The following is a 27,597-nucleotide window of genomic DNA, read 5'->3' on the forward strand; positions in this document are numbered from 1 at the left end:
ACAAATTGGTATCAGAGCCATAGTCTTGAGGGACCTGTGAGATAGAGAGAGCTCGAACACAACCTATTCAGAATGAATTCGGAAAATTCATTCACTGCAATTGCACCTCCAATATTTGATGGAACAAATTATTAGATGTGGGTTGTTTGAGTAGAAGCTTATCTTGATGCTAATGATCTATAGGAAGCTACTAAACAAGTATATGAAGTTTGAGCCCTGCCAAACAATCCAATTCTTGCACAAATCGAAAATCAAAAGGAGACGAAGCAAAGAAAATCGAAAGCAAGAGCAACCTTGTTTGCAGCAGTCTCGTCCACTATTTTTACTAGAATAATGACACTAAAAACAACCAAGGAAATTTGGGATTTTTTGAAGCAAGAATACAGAGGAAATGAAGGGGTTAAAGGGATGTAAGTGTTGAATTTGATCCGAGAATTTGAGATGCAAAAGATGAAAGAATCAAAAACAGTAAAGGAATATTCTGACAGACTTCTTGGCATTGTCAACAACAGTAAGACTCCTTGGTACTGATTTTTCTGATTCTAGAATTATTCTAAAGGTCCTAGTCACGATTCTTGAAAAGTTTGAGACTACAATTTCATCTTTGGAAAAGTCAAAAGATCTGTCAAGCATTACCTTAGCAAAATTGTTGAATGCACTACAAGCACAAGAACAAAGGAGGCTTATGAGGCAAGAAGGATCTGGGGAGGGTACTTTTCAAGCCAAATCACAGAACAACAGTGGTGGAAAGAACAATAATGGTGGCAAAAATGAAAAAAAAAAAAAAACAAAAAAAAAAAACAAAACATAACAAAAATAACAAGCATGGAGGTTATGCAAGCAACAACAAAAATAACCAAAGCAGCAACACTCAAGTCTTTCCACCTTACTCCTACAAAAAAAAAAAAAAAAAACTAATCATCCTATTCTATTTTATTTTATTTTAGATAGTAAAAATCAATTTTTATTTTATTTTATTTTTTGATTTCATTGTTATTTCATCAATATATTTAGTAGTTAAATAAATTTAATTCAATTATTATTAGATTTTAGATAAATAAAATTATAAATTCATGAGGTATTTTTGAAATAAATCCATTCTATTTATGGTCCTTCAAGATAAAAGTTGTGAAAAGACTTATACTGTCATTTTTGCAATATATAGCAACCTTGTTCTTAGATAGAAATATGCTTTGGCAATGGTCCTTTAATGTCTAAGTCAATTTAGGCATGATGAGTAATGCACAGGTGATTTGGATTTGTCATTCATAGTTTGGCACAAGAGAATCCTCTTGTGCTTATATTTGTTTAATTCTTGATTTGGAAAGACTGTTAATAAATTGGGCCTGTGTTAATGGTGGATCCAAAAATAGTAGTAGGGGGGGGGGGGGGGCGTCCCAAGCATATAAATAAAAATATCATTGAAAATGTTTTAGAATTGAAAATTATTTTGAAAATTTTCTTTTGAAGGAATCCACCATTTTTATATTTCGTTATCGTGTAAAGTACAAAAAAAAAATAAAAAAAAATATTACCATATCAAACAAAAATTTAATTTTACACATCATTGACATTTAATTTTTCCTTATACTATCATATTAATTAGAACAAATTTATGTTTTTAAAATGATTTAATATAGAGAGAAAATATAATAAAAAATAAACTTCATTCTTATTTTTTTTCTTTTCTCAAGAAAAATCTTTAAGCCAAACAGACCTTTAGTATATTTATATTTTTTTCATTGAATTTTTTAACTAAATTATCAACTCTATTAACATGAAAGAATTTTTTTAAAAAAAAATTAAAAATATAACCATGAACAAAAACATTCCAATAATGGTGAAAAAGAGTTAAAAAATAATTTGATCAACTATTTAAGAACATATGAAGAAGAGTTTTCAATATAATCCTAACTTAACACAATTTTTTTTTCCTAACTCAAAACTCCAACTTGGATGAATCTTTCAACTCCCCCTAAAGTGGAACCAAACTGGGAGAGACTGTGGCCAACTTCATAATTACCTCCTAATAAATCAAGGATTGACCTTAATGCTAAAACGAACCCGAGACTTCCTATTATCAAGAAGTCTTCTAACCTACCCATATTAACTTAAAATATTATGTTAAACTACTTTGAAACTTTCATAAATAATTTTACAAACAAGACAACCTATAGTTCCTCAATAGGAAAAATAATAATGGAAAAAAAAGAATGGAGTGTCCAAAATTCTTATTTTAAATAAAAGTGGAGATATAGAACAAACCAACTCAAGCATTAGAATGAAAATTATTCCACTACAAAAATGTTCCAAAATGTGTGCAAAAGTTGTCGGTACAAAACGAGTCAATATTCTGCAATCTCACAAAACAACATTTATCATTTTAGAACTACGATATTTTCAACATAAATATTATCGCGATGTCCCAAACCCGGCCAAAAAACCACTCTTGCAAACAAGTGCGGCTGCCATAATTACAATACCAGAATTCAAATACAACTGTTTCTAAACTTTCTATTTAATCATACTTTTAATATCTATAGGTATATCTGCTGTTTTTTGTAAATCTATATATAACATAGCTGTAAAAACTTACCTAGATGGATAACTGTAAGTCATGATTTGACCCCTCATGACAGGGCTGTGCTACCGTAGGCGGGACTTAACACTGGTTGGCTACCAAGATAAGTCAATTGAAACCTCTATCGTCAGATCGGCTGCCTCAACCTGAACTACTGGGGAGCCTGCAATCTCTCCCAAGGCATGATCGGCTACTCATAAAATCCACACATTATTTAAGATATGTGATTGCACTCTGAACTGAAATAGCTACGATACCGTGCTCTGAAATCTGATCTGATCCATCAGGGTCTGATACTATATAATACTATTTCATATATATATCTTACTGTTTTACCATGATTCTGTTTCAACTGAATTAACCATAATACTATAATAACTTATCTGAATAAATTGTAATATTTGAGTGAACTGTAATATGTGAATAAACTGTAATATGTGAATAAACTGTAATATATTAATAAACTGTAATATCTAAATGTTATAGTTCTGTAATCTGTATATCATGGTATTCTATAAATGATGTAAAATATCTTTTTGTGTGTATATTGTAAATCATGATTCTGTAATTTCTGTAAAACATCTTTCTGTTTATATACTGTAAATCATGAAACTTTGAAAGTTGTGCAAAGTCTATACTGAACTGATATTTACTCATGTCATACAATTAAATAAATAAAACCTATGTACTATAATCTTTATATTTATGATAATAAAGTTAATTTATAATCTATAGAATTTTCTTGAAAACACATTATTTCATATCTTAAATCATCCTAAATTCATATCCTAAAATACATATATTTTACTGGTGAAAATTCCTAAAATTACTAGCATAGCATATTTCTCTTACCTCACTGATTGGGAGGCCTGATTCCAACTCTATTCTTATGCCCGCAGCGTACCAAACTCCAAAACCCTGAAATAATGTATATTTCCTAATTCAATCAACCCAAACTCAAAAAAATAATTATACTCGCCTTTTCCCCAGGCTCACATATCTTTTTTATCCATAAAATTCTAAACTACTAATTATTTATCAATGTTACCTAAGTTCTTGATAAAACACTTGTTAGGATCCTCAACCCATGCATGTGGTGTTTGGAAACCCAAACCCTGAAATCACAACACCTTAATTTAATCAACTTAAATTTCAGTATATTTTCATCTAACACAATATCTGGGTTCAGAAAAACCTACAACCACATAAACCCTAGAATAACCCACTTACCCTGATTTTGGGATGGTACTTGAACTTCTCAAACCAAAATTCTGCTCCGACTAAGTTGTAAAGAATCACCCCGGGATCATTGTGGTAACTTCTAATCATCAAAACGGGGTGAAACAAAGCGAGAAATGAAGAGAGAAGGTAGAGGATGCGAATTCTAGAGAGAGAAAATAGAGGAAGGAGCAGAATTCTCACTAAAAATGTGATTTTCGACTATATACAGATGGCTGGCCACGTGGCTTCATCGACGAGACACATGGCCTCATTGATGAAACAATGAAGGGAGTTCGTTGATGAAGGTAATGAGTTCATCGACGAACCAAGGTTTGAAATTTTCCCCTCTCAGTATCTTTCGTCGACGAGACACTGAGGCTCGTCCATGAATCATACGAGGCCATTCGTCGACGAAACCAAGTGGTTCATCGAAAAACTCTGACTTTGGTTCCTTTTGAATTTTCCTTCATTAATTTCAAATTTTAAATGTTCTTGATCTCTACAAAAAGACTCCATTTGAAGCATTGTATGGCTATAAACTAAAGTTGCTTAATATAAAGACATTTGATTGCCTATGTTTCTCTTACATCGCTCAACTTAAGAGACACAAATTGGACAAGAAAGCATAATCTGGGATTTCTGTAGGCTATAGCTTAATTTTAAAGGCCTACCGGATCTACATACCACAAAGCAACAAAGTAAATGTCAGCAGGGATGTACAATTTCTTGAGTTAGATAACTAGAGTTGGGAGAATGACAAGAAGCTTGAAGTTTAGGAGGAGAATGATGATATGGATGATGAACCTGTTAGAGGAACCCGATCACTCGCTGATATTTATCAGAGGTGTAATGTTGCTGTAATAGAGCCTGTAGGATATGAAGAAGCTGCAACTAATCAGAAGTGGATAGCTACAATGAATGAGGAGCTAAAGATGATTGAAAAGAACCAGACATGGGAGTTGATAGAAAAACCTAAACACAAGAAAGTTATAGGAGTCAAGTGGGTTTATAGGACCAAGCTCAATCCTGAGGGTTCTGTAAACAAGTACAATGTAACAACTCCAAAAATATTCCATAATGAACATAAAATAATACCATCATATGATACCTCTGATACCTCAATGCAACATCCACGGACCCAATGGGGTCCAGGAAAATACCACCCCATAATTAATTTAAACAAAAGAACAATGGAAGCAAAATGCTCTTCTAATATCATACACGCCAGAGTACTAGCCCTCAACCTTTGTATCAATATCTTCCAAAATATATTACAACTCAGAATGACCAAAAGCAACTAAATATAAAAAAAATAGGGTCCTATCAACACTCACTCTCAACTAGCTCATCTAGGTCTCGCCTTGGAGCTCCTAGACTCGGTTTCTTGTAGGCCCCAAAAAGTTGATATATTTATTGGGGTGTGACAGTTCTTAATAAGACGGAATAAATTATTATCAATGTGTGGCTAACATGAGTTTTAGTGAAATCATACACATTCTTTAATTTATTTTAGCTGACAAATATAATATTTGTATAATATAACTCACACCTATACAGTTGGAAATATACATTTTCTTCACAATATAATCAGCTCAATAAATAATATCATTTACATAAATTCACATATATGCATAGAAGAAACCTCCTTTTGGACAAACAACATCATCATTTATAAACCCCTATAATCGGGTTATGCAGTCCAAAGACTAGACTTATCCATGGCTGGCCTACCACTAGGCTAAGTCATAGAATCCCATCTGTTAGTCTGATTTGCCTACGCAGTCTGGTCCGGACTCCAGAGGGGTACAACAACTCTTCGCAGCCAAATCAACTGTTTGAAGGCCTACACGTCTCACTACCTTATGGCTGCACAAACTCATTCACTAGCAACAGTACCGTGCTCTCATCACATCTGATCCTCAAGATTCTTAAACCATATAATGCAATTTAAGTAATAAAAATTGTAATATAATCTCATTTTCGTAATTCAGTATAAAGCAGGTCATATCAAAACCCGACATTCATCTATCATATCAAACCTGGCATGCAGCCATCATATCACATTTCACAATTTCCACCACATTTCCAGTATTTCCATCAATCAGTACAAATCACATTTTCACTGTATAATACCATAAAAATACTAAGATTCAATTGTGCAGTAAAATATAAATAAATCTCATGCCACACGATTTTCGACTAATAAATCATAACATACTAAACTACCCAGGAAAAATATATTTTCGTTGAAAACTAGGTCTAACCATCTCAATAATTTTTATTCAACTCAAAATGTCAGTTTAATAAGAAAAAGGAGACGATCAACCAAAACTCATCGTTTCCATATGCCTGAATAATTTAGAAAATCATAGATAGTATTTCTATATCCATATTCTCAATTCAATCGGTTCAATTTAGAAAACAAACTGACATAATTTATTCCCCTTACATGTTCTTGAAAATACGCCTACTGCGCTCCCTGGAACAAATCTTGGGTTCTTGAATACGACAAGAAGAAAGTCGTTGGCAAGTCGAGGAGGAAGAGGGAAAAGACTAGAGGGCTAGCCAAAGCCTTGAGAGACCATAGGGGAGAGAGAGACGCACGGGAGAACGTAATCCTAGCAGAGAGAGATGGTGAGAGAGAAGAGAAATGGAATGAAATGATTTTAAAACACTTAAGTTTTATTTATAAGCTTTCATCCTAGGACGAAACTGTTGACGGTTTTCCTGAAACCGTTGACGGTTTGGCCTTTAACCAAACCATTTTCTCCTTGTTTCTTTCGCAGTACCTCTTGGTAGTTGAAGCTGTTAACGGTTTTCTTGAGATTTCCAAAACCGTCGATGGTTTGGTCTCAAACCAAACCTTCCCGACTAAAATCGTCGACGGTTTTCCTGAGTCCTACAAAATCGCTGATAGTTTGGTGTTGTATCAAACCGGGTCCTTTCTTTTGTTTTCTTTTTTCTTTTCTTGGTTTGGGTTCTTACATCCTTCCCTCCTTATAAAAATTTCTTCCTCAAAATTCGTTAACTCATACTTATCATCACTCCTGGAATTACCGAATCAATTAGCCAACTTCTAGGAAGAGCTAATGGCCACCCACATAGGGGCCCCGTTCCAAATTTAGTAATTACCCTCACTTATGGCGGAGAAATATCGTGGTTATGTTGGCCTTTTTAGTCCGATCTTTGTTTTGATGCTGACAAACCACCAATATCTTATGTGTGCATTTAGTATGTGAACATGTTATCATTTCAGCATGAACATAAGATATCGGAAAATGGAAGCCAGTAGGGACATAAAACTCACACACTCCTCGCAAATTCCATGGAAAATGAAGAGCAAAAGAAGAAGACATTTTTATTTTAATTTGTATTGCATTTAACTTTTATATTTTGGTCGGTAATAATTGCATACATCTTGCATGATATGACTTAATGCTCAGATAGGACCATAGATTGACTGTAGGGAAGGTCGACCGATGCCTGATTTTTGGGCTATATTAAAAACCCTAGGCCGTAAACTGACCATAGGTCCCCATGCATCACACTTACAATTATAGGGACAAATCTTATAAGGCCAATCTGAACTTAACTTGAATTTTGAAAGGGGTTCAGGCAACCGAACTCTTAAGTCCAAAATAGGTTCGGGTGACCGAATGTGTAGAGAATCAACATGTTGACTTGGTCCGGGCGACCAAATGGAAAATAAACCAATTATCCACGATCAACCGAATGCTTAAAGTAACTTTTCCCACTGTCTATGGGCGACCGAACTCTCAGTTCAAAATAGGCCCAGGTGCCCGAACCATAAAGTTTGGCAAACCGAACTTTTTATCAAGCGACTGAACCTCGATCTTTTGGAAAATGGCATTAACTTCAGCCAACCGAACTTATCCTTGGGCACCCGAACTCAAAACTTACCTTTTCTCTTTGTGAGTATTCAGGTGACCGAACCCAAGGTCAGGGCGACCAAGCCTCTCGGGTTGCCAATTTTTAACCAGGGTAATTAAGGTTAAAACTTAATTAAAACATTTCCACAATTCCTAATAGGTCCATAACGGTCATATTTTGTTGAAAAACTATAAATACCCCTCATTTGCTTTGATTAGCAACTTTGATTAACAAATATTTTCTCTCAAATATTTTTATTCTCTTGTTAATCAAAGTTCCCCCAACTTATTTTTTATTGCAAAAACTATTTCTTGAGACAAAACCTTTACTCTCCAAAACTCTTTTTCATTTATTATTGTAAATCATTTTTTACAAGAGAGTATTTTATTTGGGCATTTACTTGCTTTGATTTGCACATAGATCTTCAAATGCATATATTTTGTTTTGTGCAAAGTTTTTGAAACTATAATCCTTGGTTCTCCTACGTATTATTGAAAATACTTTTTAAAGAAATATTTGGTTTAGGGTTTCAATCTTTGAAGTCTTCATCATACATATTATGTTCAAAGATTGCAAAAATATTTTTAGAAACACACCCTTACTCTATTGAGCACATTTCATATCATAAGAGAGTGCATGTTTTATTGAACTTAATGTGTACATCTCTGCTTATATTTTCAGAAGCATGTTTTATGTACAAAAATATTTTTAAATGTATAGGTTGGGTTCAACTCAGAATTGGACTGGGGAGTCTCAGTCCTGCAAGTGAGACCGGTTCGGTTCAGCCTGAAAATTGAACTGGAGAGTCTCAACCCCGTAAATGAGACCGGTTCAGTTTAACCTGGAAATTGAAATTAGGATTTTCCTTGCCCCATAAGGAGAGGATGTTAACGGCTTCTGCTCCGCCTGTTTAAGTGAACAAGATTAGTATAATCCTTGAGGGGTATGCCCAAGGCGGTAACATAGGCTGGTTTGGCTGAACCTCAATAACAAATATCGTGTGTCTCTCTCTCCCTATCTCATTTAAATTAGTGCACTTTAAATTCAGTATGTGTATACCTATTTATTTACTGTCATATTTATTTGCATGCATACATTTAAATTAAATGAGATATACTGCACATGTGTATGCCTGCACTCACAGTTTAATTATTTTACATACACATTTGTATTATAAATGGGATACGATGTGTGGTGAATTGGTGTAAATGTTTAATTTAGCCAAAATATTTTAAAATAGTCAAACAAAATTCTCCCAAAACCACTCAAAGCACAAAACCCGAAACCCACATATGTACAATTACTCAAACTTAACTGGACAACCTGCACAAAACAAATATATTCACAATCAAACTCTTACCTAAACGGCTTCTCTTACCTGAGTTGTCTCACTTACCTACCTAGCGTTGGGTCTCGTTGAATAGCCGCGGATACCTCTAACGTATTTCCTCCTCTAGTTCCCATGAAACTTCCTCCACTGTGTGGTTACGTTAGAGCACTTTCACTAACGAAATCTTTTTAGTACGGAGTTCCTGTTCCTTTCGATCTAATATCTGAACCAGCACTTCCTCATAAGATAAGGTATCTCTGACTTCCAAGAATTCATAACTTATCACGTGTGAAGGATCTGGAACGTACTTCCTCAATATAGACACGTGAAAGACATCCTGGATCCTAGACAAAGCTGGGGATAATGCTATCTTGTAAACGACCGGACTAGCCTTCTCTAGTATCTCGAACGGCCCAATATACCTAGGGCTTAACTTACCCTTCTTTCCAAATCTCATAACTCCCTTCATCGGAGCAATCCTCAAAAATATCTTATCTCCTTTTCCAAACTCTAGCTCTCGTCAACGAGTATCAACATAACTCTTTTGCAGACTCTGAGTTGTCTTAATTTTATCCCTGATGAGTTTGATCTTCTCAAAAGTCTATTGTATGAATTCTAGCCCCAAAACCTGTCATTCACCAACCTCGTCCCAATACAGTGGAGATCGGCACCTTCAACCATACAACGCTTCATGTGGGGTCATCTCGATACTAGCCTAATATTATGGGTGAACTCTACTTGTAGAGACCTGAAGAAATTATAATGATTAAATTATAAAGAGAGAGAAATAGGAAATTGTAAAGGGGATCACAGCAGGTCCTCGTCGATGAAGTGGCTTATTGGGATCATCGACGAGAAGATACCAAGAGGTTATTTTCAGCTTTGAATTTTGTTGACAAGAAGTAAGCATTCGTCGATGAACTTTCTTCATGACCATGTCGACGAAGTGACGTGGCTCATCAGTAAGTGCAGGTGTATAAATAGCCTAAACTCGATTTTTTTGCAGGACATTTCATAAAGAATCACTCTCTCTCTCTCTCTCTCTCTCTTTTGTTTGTCCCCTCTCCCTTCTCTCTAAGATTTTAGGCCGGATTCCTGCCGGTTCAACGATCCGAGGCCACCACGACACTTCTAGTAAAGTTCTCTTCAAGTCTGCTAGAGTGGATCGTTGGTGGAGCTGACTTGAACTCCATCCCAAATTCAAGGTAAGACTTTTTATGTAGTATTTGGCTTTCTCACAATTGTAGAAAATGTAGTACTCAAAGATATACTGAAGTTTTTTTCAGGGAAATATTATTTTTGGGGTGTTGAACGGGGAACCCTGCAGGTGTAGGACTAGACACTATAGGGGCTTTTCACTAGTTAGGTAAAGGAGTAAAATAAAGCAGTAATTTTCATGAAAATTATTATTATTATTATTATCTACTAGTAGATTTATGTTCAAGAAGTATGTATTATATATAAGCATATTTGTATAAATGTATATTTGGGAAAATACTATTGTTACATAGGAATATGTATTTTTAGAATGAAATGTCAGGAAATATGATTTCAGAGCAGAATTCATGATTTTATTCAATATTGTGTGGCATGAATATTATTTTACGCATGTCGTATAATGTTAAGTCAATTTTACAGAAAAAGCATGTTTCAACTATTTTCACAAATAACATGATAATATAGTAAACTATGATTTCATAATATGTATGATAAACAGTACATTTATTCAGAATAGTATGTATGAAATGTTCGGTGCAAGGCTAGTTATGCATGTTTTCGGCGCAAGGTCGCAGTTATGAATGTAATCGGCATAAGGCCGTAATTATTTATGTTATTACAGAATTCAAAAAATGTTATCAATCTATTTATATTTAAACAGTATGTTATCATGTATTATATGTTATCAAAATCCGTACGATAGTTTAAATCAGTTATCTGGAGCACGGTACCATAGTTATAGTTTAGTTCAGTTTAGACTTGTGCTAACTGCCCCTGCTAGTATAGGAGGTAGGAGATGAATAATCAATGTGGCTTTTAGTGTAGAGTTGTAGATGTCCACCTAGTAGTTCGGACCAGGGTGCGGCAGACCCATCGTACTTATAGATATTTTTTATTCGGCAATGGTCAGCCAGCTATTGTCGGGTCCCGCCTTCGGGCCGCAAAACCTGTCATGGGGGGTAATACTTGACAACAGCTAGCTATTCATCCTGGGTAAATTTTAGAATTACTTGTTATATCAGATGATTTTATGGACAATTAGATACAGTATGATTTAGTAAAATAATGAAATTATATGCTTACTTAGTTATGATATTATCAGTGTTTTCAAGCATGTGACATGTACTGTATATTTATTATAGCACACAAATATTCATGTTACCACACAACTATATTTAGTTTATTTCCCTTATTGAGAAGTGTCTCACCCCAGCTTAAACCATTTTAGGGAACCTAGAAAGACAAGCGGACTGAGCCCGCTGTTGACACAATTTTTACTACCCCGCTAGAAGGGTAAGTTTTAAGCTAGGGTCAGCTAGTTTTTGGTATTAGATTCTAATTTCATCTTTTGGTGATTTTGAGAATTGTATATTTAAACATTATATGGTGGAATGTAGGTACTCTGGTATAATGTACTTTATGGTTTGGTAAATGAAATTTATATTTACTGCTGCTTAAGTTTCCGTTGTGTACGACAGGTGTGTCCCCGTTATCCATGGGTTCGGGTTGACTTGATTATGTTTTAAATTAATGATTATTAATATGGTTGATATGAGGTAAATTAAGCAGGTTGTTACAGTTTGGTATCAAAGCCTAGGATGCTAGGTTTTATAGATTCTAGAATGCAACAATAATAATACCATAGTATAGGATAAGGGAATTTGAGGTCTGGTTTTGTAGTCTAGATGCAAGACTTTCGTGATGGTTTGTGTGTCTTTCCTGGGGTAACAATTTCAGGAAAGTCATGGAAAACTATTGTCGGGTTGGGTATCTAGGTTGTAGGATTGAACCTTGAATTAAGATCAGAGATGATGAATTAGTTAAGGATATAATATACTAGTCAGATGATATGTTACGGCAATAGGGTCCTAAGCTAAGTTTATTGTCTTTTCAAGATGGACCCTTGAGGTATTAGCTCCTATGCTAATGGTAATGAGGGTGCTAGGCCCTCAGGCTGTGGGTTGTGACTCAGATGCAGCATTGCGCAGCGCAACTCAACAAGTCATGGCTGAAATTTCTAGGAACTCCAAAGAGTAGGGTGGTTCATCTGCAGGCCATGACAGCTCGATCGAGAAGTTCATTAAGATAAAATCCTCTAGCTTACTCAAGAGGAACTGATCCTGCCATCACTGAAAAATGGGTGTAGGAGATTGAAAAAGTATTTGCAGTACTACAGTGTAATAAGAGCAGAAGGTGCTGTTCTTTACATATAAATTGACTAGAGAAGCCGAGAGATGGTGGATGGCAGTGAAACTCCTGGAGTAGCAGAGGACAGTGCCTATAGAGATGACATGGGAGCGATTTAAGGAGATATTTTTCGATAGATATTTTCCAACCTCATCTAGGGAAGCTAAGATTAAGGAATTCCTAAACCTGAAGCAGGGATAGCAGACAGTGCAGCAATATGCGGCGAGGTTCATTGAGTTATCTCACTTCGCTTCGCACATTATTTCATACGAGACGAAGAAGGTAAAACATTTTGAAAGAGGTCTGAGAAGAGAATTATATAAGCAAGTGTCAATACTGAAATTGTAAGATTTCGCTGAGCTGGTAGATAAGGCAACCATGGTAGAAGCCGAAGAGTGGTTGGAGGTTGAGGAGCAGAGACAGAGGAAGAGATTTATGCCTTCTGGTTCCCAGCAGGGGTGTGGTCGTGGTTTGTGGAAGAGAGGTGGCTACTATAGAGATTGGAAGCAAGAGTCGGGGAGTCGTGGGTTTCAGGGTATGCACAACTTGCCCGACTTGTGGGAAAAGACACTCAGGTGAGTGTCGTGTCGGGCAAGGTATTTGCTACCGATGTGGGGAGTCAAGGCATATGATGAGAGACTGTCAGGCTCAGATTGGTGCTACTCCCGCCCCTAGACCTGCTCGGGAAAGCTATCAGGCACCACGTGGAGGCCAATAGAGGAATATAGCTCCAGCCAGAGTTTTTGCTCTGATGCCGAGTGATGCTGAGACAGCCGGCGACGTGGTCACAAGTATGATTAGCATGCTTTCATTTAAAGTTATTGTATTATTTGATTCAAGATCCACACACTCGTTTGTGTCTATGAAGTGCACACGACTATGTGGGGTAGAAACACAATTATTAGACACTGAACTGTTAGTAACTACACTGATTGGGTCAGTAGTGAGGTGTAGTAGGGTGCTCTGAGGCTGTCCAATTGATATTTAGGGGAAAATTTTGCCTACTGATTTGATAATTCTGGACATTAATGGGTTTGATGTAATATTTGGCATGGATTGGCTAGCAACTAATTTTTCCAGTATAGATTGTCATTCAAGAGAAGTGATATTTAGACCTCCAGGAAGATCAAAATTCAAGTTTATAGGGTCGCGAGTGCAATTCCCACCTCATTTGGTTTCAACTATTCAGGCGAGGAGGCTGCTCTTGAGTGGTTGTCAAGGGTTTGTGGCCTTAGTGAAAGAAATGTTAGGGAATGAATTGAAGCTCACTAGTACGTCAGTAGTAAAAAAGTTTATAGATATTTTTCCAGATAAGCTACCAAGCTTACCACCTAATTGTGAGGTAGATTTTCCTATTGATCTACTTCTAGGTACAGCTCCAATCTTTAAAGCACCTTACCGAATGGCACCAGCATAGTTGGCAGAATTAAAGAATCAGTTGCTAGATTTGTTTGATAAGAGTTTTATACGGCCTAGTGTATCTCCGTGGGGAGCTTCAGTATTATTGTGAAAAAGAAATATGGGTCCATAAGGATGTGTATAGATTATAGGGAAATTAATAAGGTGACAATTAAGAATAAGTATCCTCTACCCCATATAGATGATTTATTTGATCAGCTCTAGGGTACACAGGTATTCTCAAGTCTGGCTATCATCAAGTAAAGGTAAGGGCAGAAGAGGTATCGAAGACGGCCTTTAGGACCAGGTACGGGTATTATGAGTTTCTTGTTATTCCTTTTGGTCTAACAAATGCTCCTACAATATTCATGGATTTGATGAATAGAATTTTTCACCAATACTTAGACCAATTTGTTGTTATTTTTATTGATGATGTACTGGTCTATTCGAAGAGCTATGAGGAGCATGAGACGCATTTGAGGTAGGTCTTACAGATGCTCAAGGAAAAGAAGTTGTATGCCAAGTTCAGTAAATGTAAATTCTGGTTCGAGAAGGTTGTGTTTTTGGGGCATGTCATCTCAAGGGATGGAATTTCTATGGATCCTAGTAAAATTTACACGATAGTGAATTGGGCTAGACCGAGGAATGTCCAGGAGATCAGGAGTTTCTTAGGGCTGGCTGGTTATTATCGTCATTTTATTGAGGGATTCTCAACATTATCACGGCCTATAATGTGACTAACTAGGAAGAACATTAGGTTTGAATGGGACGACAGCTGTGAGTAGAGCTTCTAGGAATTAAAGTAAAGGCTTGTCATGACACTAGTGTTGGTCATCCCGTCAGGGAGTGAGGGTTATGTTATTTACAGTGATGCTTCCTTAAAGGGACTTGGCTGTGTATTGATGTAGCATGGTAGGGTGGTAGCATATGCTTTCAGGCAATTGAAAGAGTATGAAAAGAACTACCCTACCCATGATCTTGAATTGGCTGCAGTAGTACATGCATTGAAGATTTGGAGGCATTACCTGTATGGTGAGCGATGTGAAATCTTCTCTTACCATAAGTGTTTAAAGTACTTTTTCACTCATAAGGAACTGAACATGAGGCAGAGAAGGTGGTTGGAGCTTATTAAAGATTTTGATTGTACTATCAGTTACCACCTAGGAAAAGCAAATGTGGTAGCTGATGCGTTAAGCAGGAAGTCTGTGGGACCAGTGTTGGCAGCTATGGAGATTCAGTATCCAATCATGATGGATTTAGAGAGAGTCGGCATAGAGTTGGTCAAGAGTGATCCTTAGGTATGTATTGTTAGTTTAGTGGTGCAGCCTACTCTGTAGGAGAGGATTAAAGATGCTCAGAAATAGGATCTAGAATTAGCAGGGGTGATGGTCGGAGTATAGGGTGGAGTTTTGTATTACAAATGACGAAACTTTACGGTTCCATTCTAAATTATGTGTTCCTACTGACTCTAATATCAGTAAGACCATTCTAGAAGAGGCTCACGGATCTTTATACACAGTTCATCCCAGTAGTACAAAAATGTATAGGAATCTGCGAAAGTCTTATTGGTGGAGTAGTATGAATAAAGAAATTGCCGAGTATGTAGCACAGTGTTTGACGTGCCAGCAGGTAAAAGCTGAGCACCAGAGGCCGACAGGTCAGTTGTAACCACTTTATATCCCAGAGTGGAAATGGAATCATATATCCATGGATTTTGTTTTAGGACTGCTGTCGGCATTGCATGGCCAGAATGCAATCTAGGTGATTATAGATTGTTTAACTAAGACTGCCTATTTCCTTCCTATCAAGATCAGCTACTCTCTTAATAGACTGGCAGAGATTTATATTCAGGAGATAGTTCATTCTCACAATGTGCCAGTGTCTATAGTGTCATATTGGGTTGGAGGAGCTTGTAGGAGGCTCTAGGGTCTCAATTATCTTTCAGCATGGCATTCCATCCTCAGTCAGATGGGCAGACTGAGAGGGTGATATAGATATTAAAAGATATGCTTCGAGCATGCGTGCTGGATTTTAGGGGTAGTTGGACTCAGTTCATGTCGCCGGGGAAGTTTGCGTATAATAACAGTTATTAGACCAGCATTGGCATGGCACCGTTTGAGGCACTTTACGATAGAAGATGTCATTCTCCTTTATATTGGGACGAGATGAGTGAGTGGCGAGTTGTGGGACCAGAATTAGTACAGCAAGTGTATGATAAGGTTCGGCTCATCAGAGATAGAATTAGTGTAGCTCAGAGCCGACAAAAGAGTTACGCCGATAACCGCCGCAGGAAATTGGAATTTGATATCGGTGATCATGTGTTTTTGAAAATAGCTTCGTTAAAAGGAGTTATGAGATTTGGAAGGAAAGGTAAACTTAGCTATAGGTTCATTGGCCTGTTTGAAATTCTAGAGAAAGTGGGGCCAGTTGCCTACAAGTTAGTTTTACCACCTGTGTTGTCCAGAATACACGACATATTCCATGTCTCTATGTTGAGAAAATACATCCCAGACCCTTCTCATGTAATCAGTTATGGTGAATTAGAACTTAGTAATTCACTAGTTTATGAGGAGGTACCAGTACAAATTCTGGACAGGAAAGAATAGGAATTACATAATAAGAAGATTTCTCTAGTGAAAGTGCTGTAGAGAAACCACGCAATAGAAGAAGCTTTTTGGGAACTCGAGGAATGGACAAGGCAGAAATACCCACAATTGTTTCAAGAGGTTCAGTTATAACCAGGTAAAGTGTAAATAGTTATGCAATGTTTCCTTTGCAGGTTAGTCAGGGTATGTATTAGTTTAGTTAGTAAGTAATATTTTAGTTTTGGGGGAATTTTAGTTTATATATGTAATCTCTTAGAACTTTGAATGTAACCACGGTATTCCTCCGTCATAAGTGAGGGTAAGTAATAAAATAAGTAGATTGTTTGTTTTTAAGGGATGGTGAATCTTATAAATGGTAAATTTCAAAGATGATATTTTATAAGGAGGGGAGAATGTAAAGACCCGAAGAAATTATAATGATTAAAGAATAAAGAGGGAGAAAAAAGAAATTGTAAAGCGGGTCACAGTAGGTCCTCGTCGACGAAGTGGCTTATTGGGATCATCGACGAGAAGATATCGAGAGGCTATTTTTAGCTCTGAATTTCATCGACGAGGTGTAAGCATTCGTTGACGAACTTTCTTTGTGGCCTCGTCGACAAGGTGACGTGGCTCATCGACGAGTGCAGGTGTATAAATAGCCTAAACTCAATTTTTCTGCAAGAAATTTCATGAAGAATAACTCTCTCTCTCTCTCTCTCTCTCTCTCTCTCTCTCTCTCTCTCTCTCTCTCTCTCTCTCTCTCTCTCTCTCATCCCCTCTCCCTTCTCTCTAAGATTTTGGGTTGGATTCTTGCCGGTTCGACAATCCGAGGCCACCACAACACTTCTAGGAAAGTTATCTTCAAGTCTACTAGAGTGGATCATTGGTGGAGCTGACTTGAACTCCATCCCAAATTCAAGGTAAGGTTTTTTATTTGGTATTTGGCTTTCTTAAAGTTTTAGGAAATGTATTACTCGAAGAAATACTGAAGTTTTGTTCACGAAAATATTGTTTTCAAGGTGTTGAACGGGGAACCCTGTGGGGTGTAGGACTAGACACTGTAAGGGCCTTTCAGTAGTCAGGTAAGGGAGTAAATTAAAGCAGTAATTTTCACAAAAATTATTATTATTATTATTTACTAGTAGATTTATGTTCAGAAAGTATATATTATATATAAGCATATTTGTAGAAATGCATATCTAGGAAAATACTATTGCCACACAAGAATATGTATTTTTAGTATGAAATGTCAGAGAATATGATTTTAGAGCAGAATTCATGATTTTATTCAGTATTGTGTGGCATGAATATTATTTTACGCATATTGTATAATGTTAAGTCAATTTTACAGAAAAAGCATGTTTCAATTATTTTCACGAATAACATGATAATACAGTAAACTATGATTTCAGAATATGTATGATAAACAATACATTTAGTCAGAGCAGTATGTATGAAATGTTCGGCGCAAGGCCGTGATTGATAGCTGGCGCAAAGCCGTAGTCATGCATGTTTTCAGCGCAAGGCCGCAGTTATGAATGTAATCGGCGCAAGGCCATAATTATTTATGTTATTATAGAATTCAGAAAATGCTATCAATCTATTTATGTTTAAATAGTATATTATCATGTATTATATGTTATCAGAACTCAGATGATAGTTCAGATCAGTTATCAGGAGCACAGTACTGTAGCTATACAGTTTAGTTCAATTCAGACTTGTGCTAACTACCCCTGCTAGTAGAGGGGGTGGGAGATGGATAGTCGAAGTGGCTTTCATTGTAGAGTTGTAGACGTCCACCTAGCAATCTAGACCCCGGTGCGGTAGGCCCATCGTACTTATAGACATTTTTGACTCGGCAGTGGTCGGCCAGCCATTGTCGGGTCCTGCCTTCAGGCCGCAAAACCCATCATAGGAGGTAATACATGACAATAGCTAGCTATTCATCCTGGGTAAATTTTAGAATTACTAGTTATATTAGATGATTTTATGAACAGTTAGATACAGTATGATTTAGTAAAATAATTAAATTATATGCATACTCAGTTATGATGTTATCAGTGTTTTCAAGCATGTGACATGTATTGTATATTATTATAGCATGCAAATATTCATGTTGCCATACAATTGTATTTAGTTTATTTCCCTTACTGAGAAGTGTCTCACCCTAGCTTAAACCATTTCAGGGAACCCAGAAAGACAGGCGGACCGAACCCACCGTTGAGACAGTTTTTACTACCCCGCTAGAAGGGTAAGTTTTGAGTTAGGATCAATTAGTTTTTGGTATTAGATTCTAGTTTCATCTTTTGGTGATTTTGAGAATTGTATATTTAAACAATATATGGTGGAATGTAGGTACTCTGGTATAATGTACTTTATGGTTTGGTAAATTAAATTTATATTTATTGCTGCTTAGGTTTCCGCTGTGTACAACAAGTGTGTCCCTGTTACCTACGGGTTCGGGTTGACTTGATTATGTTTTAAATTAATGATTATTAATATGGTTGGTATGTGGTAAATTAAGCTGGTCGTTACACCACTAGTGGCAAAAACTTAATCCAGTTACCTCCGAAATCCATCACACACACCCACAACATATCCTCTAATATCTGAATTGTTCTCTCTAATTGCCCATCAGTCTGTGGGTGAAATGCTATACTGAAAATCAGTTGAGATCCCAAGACGTTCAATAAGCTTTTCCAAAATTGGGAGGTGAACCATGGATCTCGATCTGAAACAATGGACACAAGCACGCCGTGAAGTCGAACTATCTCATGTATATAAAGTTCTGTCAGCATATTCATGGAGTAACTGACTTTGATAGGAACAAAATGCACAGTATTTTTCAAATGATTCATAATTACCCAAATGGCGTTTTGTCCATACAATGCTGATGGTAACCCCATTACGAAGTCCATGGAGATATGCTCCCACTTCCACTCAGGAATGTGACATGGTTGTAATGGTTCTGCTGGTCTCTAATACTCGGCTTTCACTTGCTGACATATCAAACACTGTTCCAAAAATCGGGCAATCTCCCTCTTTATGTTGTTCCACCAGAAGGATTCTCACAAATCCTTATACATCTTAGCACTCCCTGGATGTACGGTATAAAGAGAGCGATGAGCCTCCTCCAGAATGGTCATTTTAATCTCTGCGTCATTAGGTACATGTAGTCTAGTGTGAAATCTTAGAACTCCTTAATCCAAAATATTAAAATTTGTCTATAACCCACTCCATACGTTCTCCACAATTTTCACCAACTCTACATCTTTCATCTAAGCAGCCTTAATCCTTTCCTGCAAGGTCAGTTGGATTATCAGACTAAAAATGAACACCTAGTGATTTCCCTCCGCTAATTCCACACCAAACCTTTCCAGATCCATCATGATTTTATATTGAGCTACCACTGCTGAGACTAATGCATTCACCTCAAAATTGTGCATGTCGAGAACCACCAAATTAGTAGGCAATGTCCTTCCTTCAATACTGATTGGAAAATTTTTTAAGTACCCTCCTACACACCACAATGGCCCCTGTCAATATAGTCACTAATAAATCGACGTCCAGTGGCTAAGCTTCTATCCCATAACATTTAATGAATGTCCGAGTTACGAATGAATGTGTCACCCCTGAATCAAACAACACAATAGCTTTATGTGACAAAATTGAAATAGTAATTGTCACCACGTCACTGGCATCCTCCGCATCTCCTAACATAAGTGAATACACCCGTGCCTAGGTGGTATTCCCCTGGTAGCCACCTCGGGGTGCTTGATTGTATCCCCGAAACTAATTAGGTGTGGGGGCATCACTAGGTGGCGCACGACAATCTCATGCCATGTGGTCGGGTCTATCACAATAGAAACAGCCAACTGCTCTACCCTGGCATTCACCCCAATGCCTCTGATGACACCTGGAACAAGGAAGGCGTGATGGATTTCCCTGATGGACTCAGTGTCCCACCTCCTACACTGGCCCACGTAGTTACCAGGCCTTCTCCATGTACCCTTACTGGTGTCGGTCTGAAACCTAGGAAGCAAGGTCCTCTTCCTCTTATACGACATCCCTAAACTCCTCTACAAACTTGTCTCCAACACCGTGGCTTTGTTGACCAGCTTTGAGAAACTCTGGACCTAAAACACCACCATTTACTCGTATATTCCCTGTCTTGGACCTCTCTCAAATCTTCGTGCCTTCTTCGGTTCATCTGGTGTTGACCTTATAGGTCACGCCTGGTTTTGATTATGACAAATACTCATTGTATCTAACGGGTGTTTGAGGTTTTATGCAAGATTGTTAAGATCGAGATGGGCACAAAGCAAGTAAAGCCTGAAGAGCAATTATTATTTTCAATTGTAATATATTCAGTTATGTAATTGGTCTGTAATAGTAAATAGGGACTAGTTTGTAATAAGCTCACACACATCACATGCATGATATAATACGTAAGCTCAAACAAACCATAAACTAAAAGTGACCTTAGAATGACCTTAGGGTTTACCCTTCGGTAAACTGACACCGGATTCTTTTCGGTGTCTTTTGTTTTGGACAAAAATGCCCTAGGACACACACCATTGCACCTATGATTGTTAGGCACTTGAATATGGTTTATGTGTTTCAAGACAGGACTGAAATGCACACATTGTGCAATTTCGGTCGACCGACCTTGGCAGTTCATTCTGCCCCGATCGATCGAAACAATACTGAGTCAACAGTTGACCAAGGTCCTAGTCGACCGAACCAGTGTAATTCAAAACCCTCGGTCGACCGAAACCCATTGAGGTCAACAAATTGACCATCTGGTCGACCAAGCCAAAAATGTATACCAACTACCTGGTCGACCGAGGGTCCTCGGGAGAAATCCCAACTGTCTGGTCGACCAAACCATTCAGTTCAAAATGGCCCGGTCAACCGAACCTCGGTAAAATGGAAAATTGCCCTTTGGACAAGCACTTTCGGTCGACCGACCATACAGTTCATTTCTTGCCTGGTCAACCGAACCACATAAACTCTGGTCGACTGAAATGGTTCTGGTCGACCGGACCTGTCCAGTTGCTTTGATTTTTACCGCAGTTAAACATTTTTAAACAGGATTAATTAGGGTTAAAATGATCTTAAACAATATTGATAATAACCTACATGTCTTAAACGGCTATAATTCTTCCAATGTCTATATATAGCCCATCATTTGCTAAGATTAGCAAGAGATTTAGCATATTTGATTAGGGTGAAATTCTCTGAAAATCCCAAAACCCATAATACTCATCTTTGAGCCTCCAACACTTATTCTTACTAGATCTTACTTCTCAAATATTTTTGTAAATGTGATTTAAGTGTGGTTGTTCTATAGGTTTGCTCTCCTTATTTGGTGGTTGTTTGATATAATTTTCTTGAGAGCTAAACCTAAGTATTCTTAGGGGACTTTGTTAATAAGTCTCACCTAAGAAGACTTGTATTAAACTTCTGAGTATTGCATATCCATTGCAATAACTTAAGAAGTTCGTATTTGTTTGTGGATTGCAAAATCTCTTCAAAACATTTTCAAGTATCTTGTGGTATTTATTTTGATATAACTTTGAGAAGATATTTGTTTATGTGATAGTGAACTTTGTTGGAATATTCATTCACTCATATATTATTTGCTGAATACAAAGACTACACATCTTTTGCAAACCAAGCATATATATTATCTAATATTTACATGTTTGAGACATCCTGCTGATTGAAATATTTGAGACTTGACATCTTTGTGTGAACTTATTGGCTGAATATCTTGTGATACAAAGATTACTTGATTGATACTCTCACGCACTCATTACACTGATAGTAAATATATATATCTAAGAGTTGAAATATTAGACCACATTGAGCTTACATATTAAATCATATTGGTGGTGTATGTGATTGAACATAACTGGGAACACATCTGCTTTACATGAAAGCATAATCACTGTACCATTTGATTGTAATACATATCAATTGTATTTTCAGACGCGGGCCTAAAGAGGGAGACTAGCCCTAGAATAGTTCCGGATTGGCTTAGACCCAGTTAGGAAAGCTAGGTGCGTTCTCCTGTTAAGACATGTAGGTTGAGGTCAGCCCCGCTAATTAACCTGGTTAAGGTTGAGGTCAACCCTGTGCTAATTGACCTGATTGTAATCGATGCCGCTCTACCCTTAAGTGAGCTATTAGTGGAATCCTCGGACTTGCGAGTTAGAGGCGGGGATGTAGGCACAATTGGCCAAACCCCGATAACATATCGTATGTTTGTTTATATTTTCGCACTTTATATTTACCGCATGTGTATGTTATTATGTGAATGATGCTCTTGATTTAAATTTCTGTATATCATATTTATCAGTGTATTTGGAACTGTATAGAAAGACCCTAGGTTGTAATATTTTGCTAACATCTAGTTCAACCTAGGAGAAAAGTTTAAAATTCCAATTCACCCCCCCCCCCCCATATTGGGAATACACCAATTCTAACATCTGGGACCATGTATAAGGTGAAGCGAGATAGCTTCATGAACTTGGCCACGTACTATTGTACAGTCAAGTGCCCCTGAGTCAGATTTAGGAACTCCTCCGCCTTAACCTCCTTAGTGGAAGCGAGGAAACATCTATTAAAGAAGACATCCCTAAAACGGTTCTAGGTCAAAGTGGCATAATGCACCCTCTGCTCATCAGTGCAATGTATACTAGCTAGAGACTCTTCAATCTCCTGAACCCAATCTTCAACCGTGATCGGGTCCGCTCCTCCTACAAATGTCAACGGATTCATACGGGTGAACTACTCGATGGTGCAGCCTTGATCTGCAGGTGGGTAATTTTGGCCTCTAGAGTCTTGCCGGATCTCCCCCATAGCTTGTCGGGCTAAACCCCGTAGCATTGCAGAGGAATCTATATCCTCCTCACTAGAAGCCTCCACGTTATTATTTCCTCCGACATCTACCCCTTACCTCTAGGATCCATCCTGAAAATAGGGTAACGAATAATTTTCTTAGAATCCTATTGTCAAAACAAAACCAGTACAATTAATTAGATAAAAATATAGAGTTCCCTGATGAAATTTTCCCATACGGATAAGCCATTTGCCCTCCAGACTCCCAATCCAAAGTTCGGCCTCACCGCTCAGAAATAGAACCGTCGATGGTTTGTCATGATTTTTCTGAGATCGTCACCTCAAGAAAACCACAGAAGACCGTCAAGGGACTTCTGCCTCTAGGCAACAAGACAAAGCCCCAAAATCTTAAGAACCTAGCTTCACTATCCATCCTATACCTAACCTACCTACAACACTTAGACTACCCATTCGTACTCCTATCACCACTCATTCTTATACTCTGGTAGTATTATCCTTTAGAATCTGCAAAATCTAGCAACCTAGGCTCTGATACCACAATTGTAACGACCCCAAAAATATTCCATAATAAATATAAAATAATATCATCATATGATATCTCTGACACCACAATGCAACATCCACGGACCGAGTGGGGTCCAGGATAATACCGTCCCATAATTCATTTAAACAAATGAACAACAAAAGCAAAATGTTCTTCTAATATCATACACATCAGAGTACAAGCCCTCAACCTTTGTATCAATATCTTCCAAAATATATTACAACCCAGAATGACCAAAAGCAACTAAATATAACAAAATAGGGTCCTACCAACACTCACTCTTAGCTAGCTCGTCTAGGTCCCACCCTGGAGCTCCTAGACTTGGTTTCCTGCGGGCACTGAAAAGTTGATATATTTACTGGGGTGAGACACTTCTCGGTAAGGCGAAATAAATTATTATTAGTGTGTGGCTAACATGAGTTTCAATGAAATCAGACACATTCTTTAATTTACTTTAGCTGACAAATATAGCATTTGTATAATATAACTCACATCTATACAGTTGGAAATATACATTTTCTTCACAATATAATTAGTTCAGTAAATAATATCATTTACATAAATTCACATATATGCGTAGAAGAAACCCCTTTTTGGACAAATAACATCATTATGTTTAAACCCACATGATCAGGTTGTACAGTCCGAAGACTGGACTTAGCCATGGCTAACCTACTACTAGGCTAAGTCAGAGAATCTCGTCTATTAGTCCGATTTGCCTATCCAGTATGGTCCGGACTGTAGAGGGGTACAACAACTCTTTACAGCCAAATCAACTATCTGAAGGCCTACTCATCTCACTACCATGTGGCTGCACTAACTCACTCACTAGCAACGATACCGTGCTCTTATCACATCTAGTCCTCAGGGTTCTTAAACCATATAATACAATTTAAGTAATAAAAACTGTAACATAATCTCATTTTCGTAATTCAGTATAAAACATGTCATATCAAAACTCGGCATTTGGTTGTCATATCAAAACCGAGCATTCATCCATCATATCAAACTCAACATTCAACCGTCATATCAAACCTGGCATTTAGCCGTCATATTAAACCCGCATTTAGCCGTCATATCACATTTCACAATTTCCACCACTTTTCCAATATTTCCATCAATCAGTACAAATCACATTTTCACTGTATAATACCATAAAAATACTCAGATTCATTTGTGCAGTAAAATATAAATAAATCTCATGCCACAAGATTTTTGACTGATAAATCATAATATACTAAACTGTCTAGGAAAAATATTTTTTCATTGAAAACTAGGTCTGACCATCTCCATAACTTTTATTCAACTCAAAATACCGGTTTAATAAGAAAAAGGAGATGATCAACCCTACTCACTTTGGTTTTCCCCAAATATATATATATATATATATATATATATATATATATATATATATATATATATATATATATGATAACCAAAAACCCATCATTTCCATATGCCTAAATAATTCAGAAAATCATAGATAGTATTTCTGTATCCATATTCTCAATTCAATCGGTTCAATTTAGAAAACAAGCTGACATAATTTATTCTCCTTATTTGTTCTTGAAAAAACGCCTACCATGCTCCTTGGAACAAATCCCAGGTTCTTGAATACGACGAAAAGAAAGCTGTCGGCAAGCCAAGGAGGAAGAGGGAAAAGACTGGAAGGCTAGCTAGAGCCTCAGGAGACCGTAAGAGAGAGAGAGATACGTGTGGGAGAACGAAACCCTAGCAGAGAGAGACGGTGAGAGAAGAGAGAAATGGAATGAAATGATTTTAAAACACTTAAGTTCTATTTATAAGCTTTTAGCCCAGGACGAAACCGTCGATGGTTTTCCTGAAACCATCGACGGTTTGGCCTTTAACCAAACCATTTTCTCCTTATTTCTTTCGCAGTACCTCTTGGTAGTTGAAACCGTCGGCAGTTTTCCTGAATCCTACAAAACCGTCGATGGTTTGGTGTTGTACCAAACTAGATCCTTTCTTTTCTTTTCTTTTTTCTTTTCTTGGTTCAGGTTCTTACATACAAGGCAAGACTTGTTGTCAAGGGATATGCCCAAATGTTTAGGGTAGATTTTTCTGAAACTTTTGCCCTAGTTGGCATGTTGGATACCATAAGGATGTTTCTGGCTTTTGCTGCATAAAAAGGCTGGGTTATACACCAATTATATGTTAAGTTGGCCTTTTTGAATGGATACTTGGAGGAACAAATATTTCTAGACAACCAAGCTGCAATTTCAATTACTAATAATCCAGTGTTCCATGGCAAAACAAAACACTTCAAAATAAAATTTTATCTTCTAAAAGAGGTACAAATGGAAGGAGAAGTGTAGCTAATCTATTGCAAAATAGAAAATCAAAGTGTTGATATCCTAACAAAGGCACTTCTAAAGATTAGATTTGAATTCTTGAGGTAGAATCTTGGTGTATGCAGCTCCAGAGTCAAGGAGGAGTGTTGACTGGTGTGACTCATGAAGCTGAATCAGTTTTATTTATTGTTATTCTTTAAGAGCTAAGACGAAGGATTTTGATTCCAAAAAAGAATCTCCATTGGCTCCTCAATGGATTTTCTTACCGAGGTTACCAATGCATCTTTATCGAACGGATTTTCTCCAAATAATAGCGACTCGTTTTGGTCGTTATCTTGGAATTGATAATGCAACAATTAATCGTACGAGAGCATCGAGGGCACGTATTTGCGTGGAAGTTGACCTAACAATGGAGTCGGTAAAGGGATTTCCTCTTATTTTATCTTCGAAACAATGTATTTGGCAAGAGGCTAAATATGAAAAAATGGGTTTTTTTCTACTCTAAATATTGCAGGCAAGGATATACCTCGATTGTTTGCAGGGTGGGAGAGAAACGAAGGGAGGAGGAAAAATATAACGAAAAAAAGATATGAAAACCAAAGACTAATGACGGCGTAATAGAAACCAATTCCGACATGGATAAAGGAGCAAAGAAGGTGGTGCAAGAAGCAGGACCCAGTAATGTGCATATGACGAAGCAGATTAATGATAAGGGCCCTGAACTAGTGGAAACTCCTATAGTTCAAAAAAATGGGGATCATGCAAGGCAAAACTCTGATATACCGCTGAGAGTATTAAAAGATAATGGGGATGAAGATTCAATAGAGAGGAATGAAGGGGAGTGTGAAGAATTCAGATGTGATGATGATCCTCGAGTTTCAAATGATGAACCTTTATCTCAAGACGAAGTGGATCACGTGGATAGTTCTAAACTGACTGAAGGTCAGGACCAAGGTTTGCAACGGGAGGATTTGGCTCGGGGTTATTCGTTTGAGAGGGAGGAAGGTGAAATATCAGTTTTAAAGGGCAAAGAAAAAATGTATGAGTCAGATACAGGGCAAGGATGGATTTTCGTAAAAAATTCGATGAGGAAATCTTAGAGGGTTCTCATCCGACCGCATAAATTAAATTTATGACGAATAAAATTCTTTTCTGGAATATTAGGGGGTTGGGCAGGTCTAGAGGTAGGTTAAAGATACTAATTAAAAATTTAATGTTGGGTTGTTTGCTATTTCAGAACCATTCGTGGCTAAGGAGTGGATGGTAATGTTGGGTAATTTTTTGAATTACCACCATTTTATATCTAATGAAAAGCAGGGCGGTAAATTGTGGCTATTTTGGAAGGATATAGATGCCTTTGAGGTGATTTCAATCACAACGCAGAAGATTTCTGGGTGGTTTTTTAAGGATGGACAAAGAATTTTGGTGAGTTTTGTCTATGACAAATGTTCTTATGTTCAAAG

At 37.2% G+C, this 27,597-nt stretch overlaps 1 protein-coding gene across 1 annotated transcript; it reads left to right on the forward strand.

Annotated features, from left to right (window-relative positions):
- Positions 1 to 4,593: 4,593 nt before the first annotated feature.
- LOC131148354 (uncharacterized mitochondrial protein AtMg00820-like) lies at positions 4,594 to 25,969 on the forward strand. Its single transcript, XM_058098068.1, has 2 exons — positions 4,594 to 4,854; positions 25,841 to 25,969. Exons 1-2 carry the CDS (start codon positions 4,594 to 4,596, stop codon positions 25,967 to 25,969), a joined length of 390 nt encoding a protein of 129 aa, XP_057954051.1.
- The last annotated feature ends 1,628 nt before the right edge of the window (positions 25,970 to 27,597 follow it).

This window comes from Malania oleifera, chromosome 2 (assembly GCF_029873635.1).
Source record: "Malania oleifera isolate guangnan ecotype guangnan chromosome 2, ASM2987363v1, whole genome shotgun sequence".
NCBI lineage: Eukaryota > Viridiplantae > Streptophyta > Magnoliopsida > Santalales > Ximeniaceae > Malania > Malania oleifera.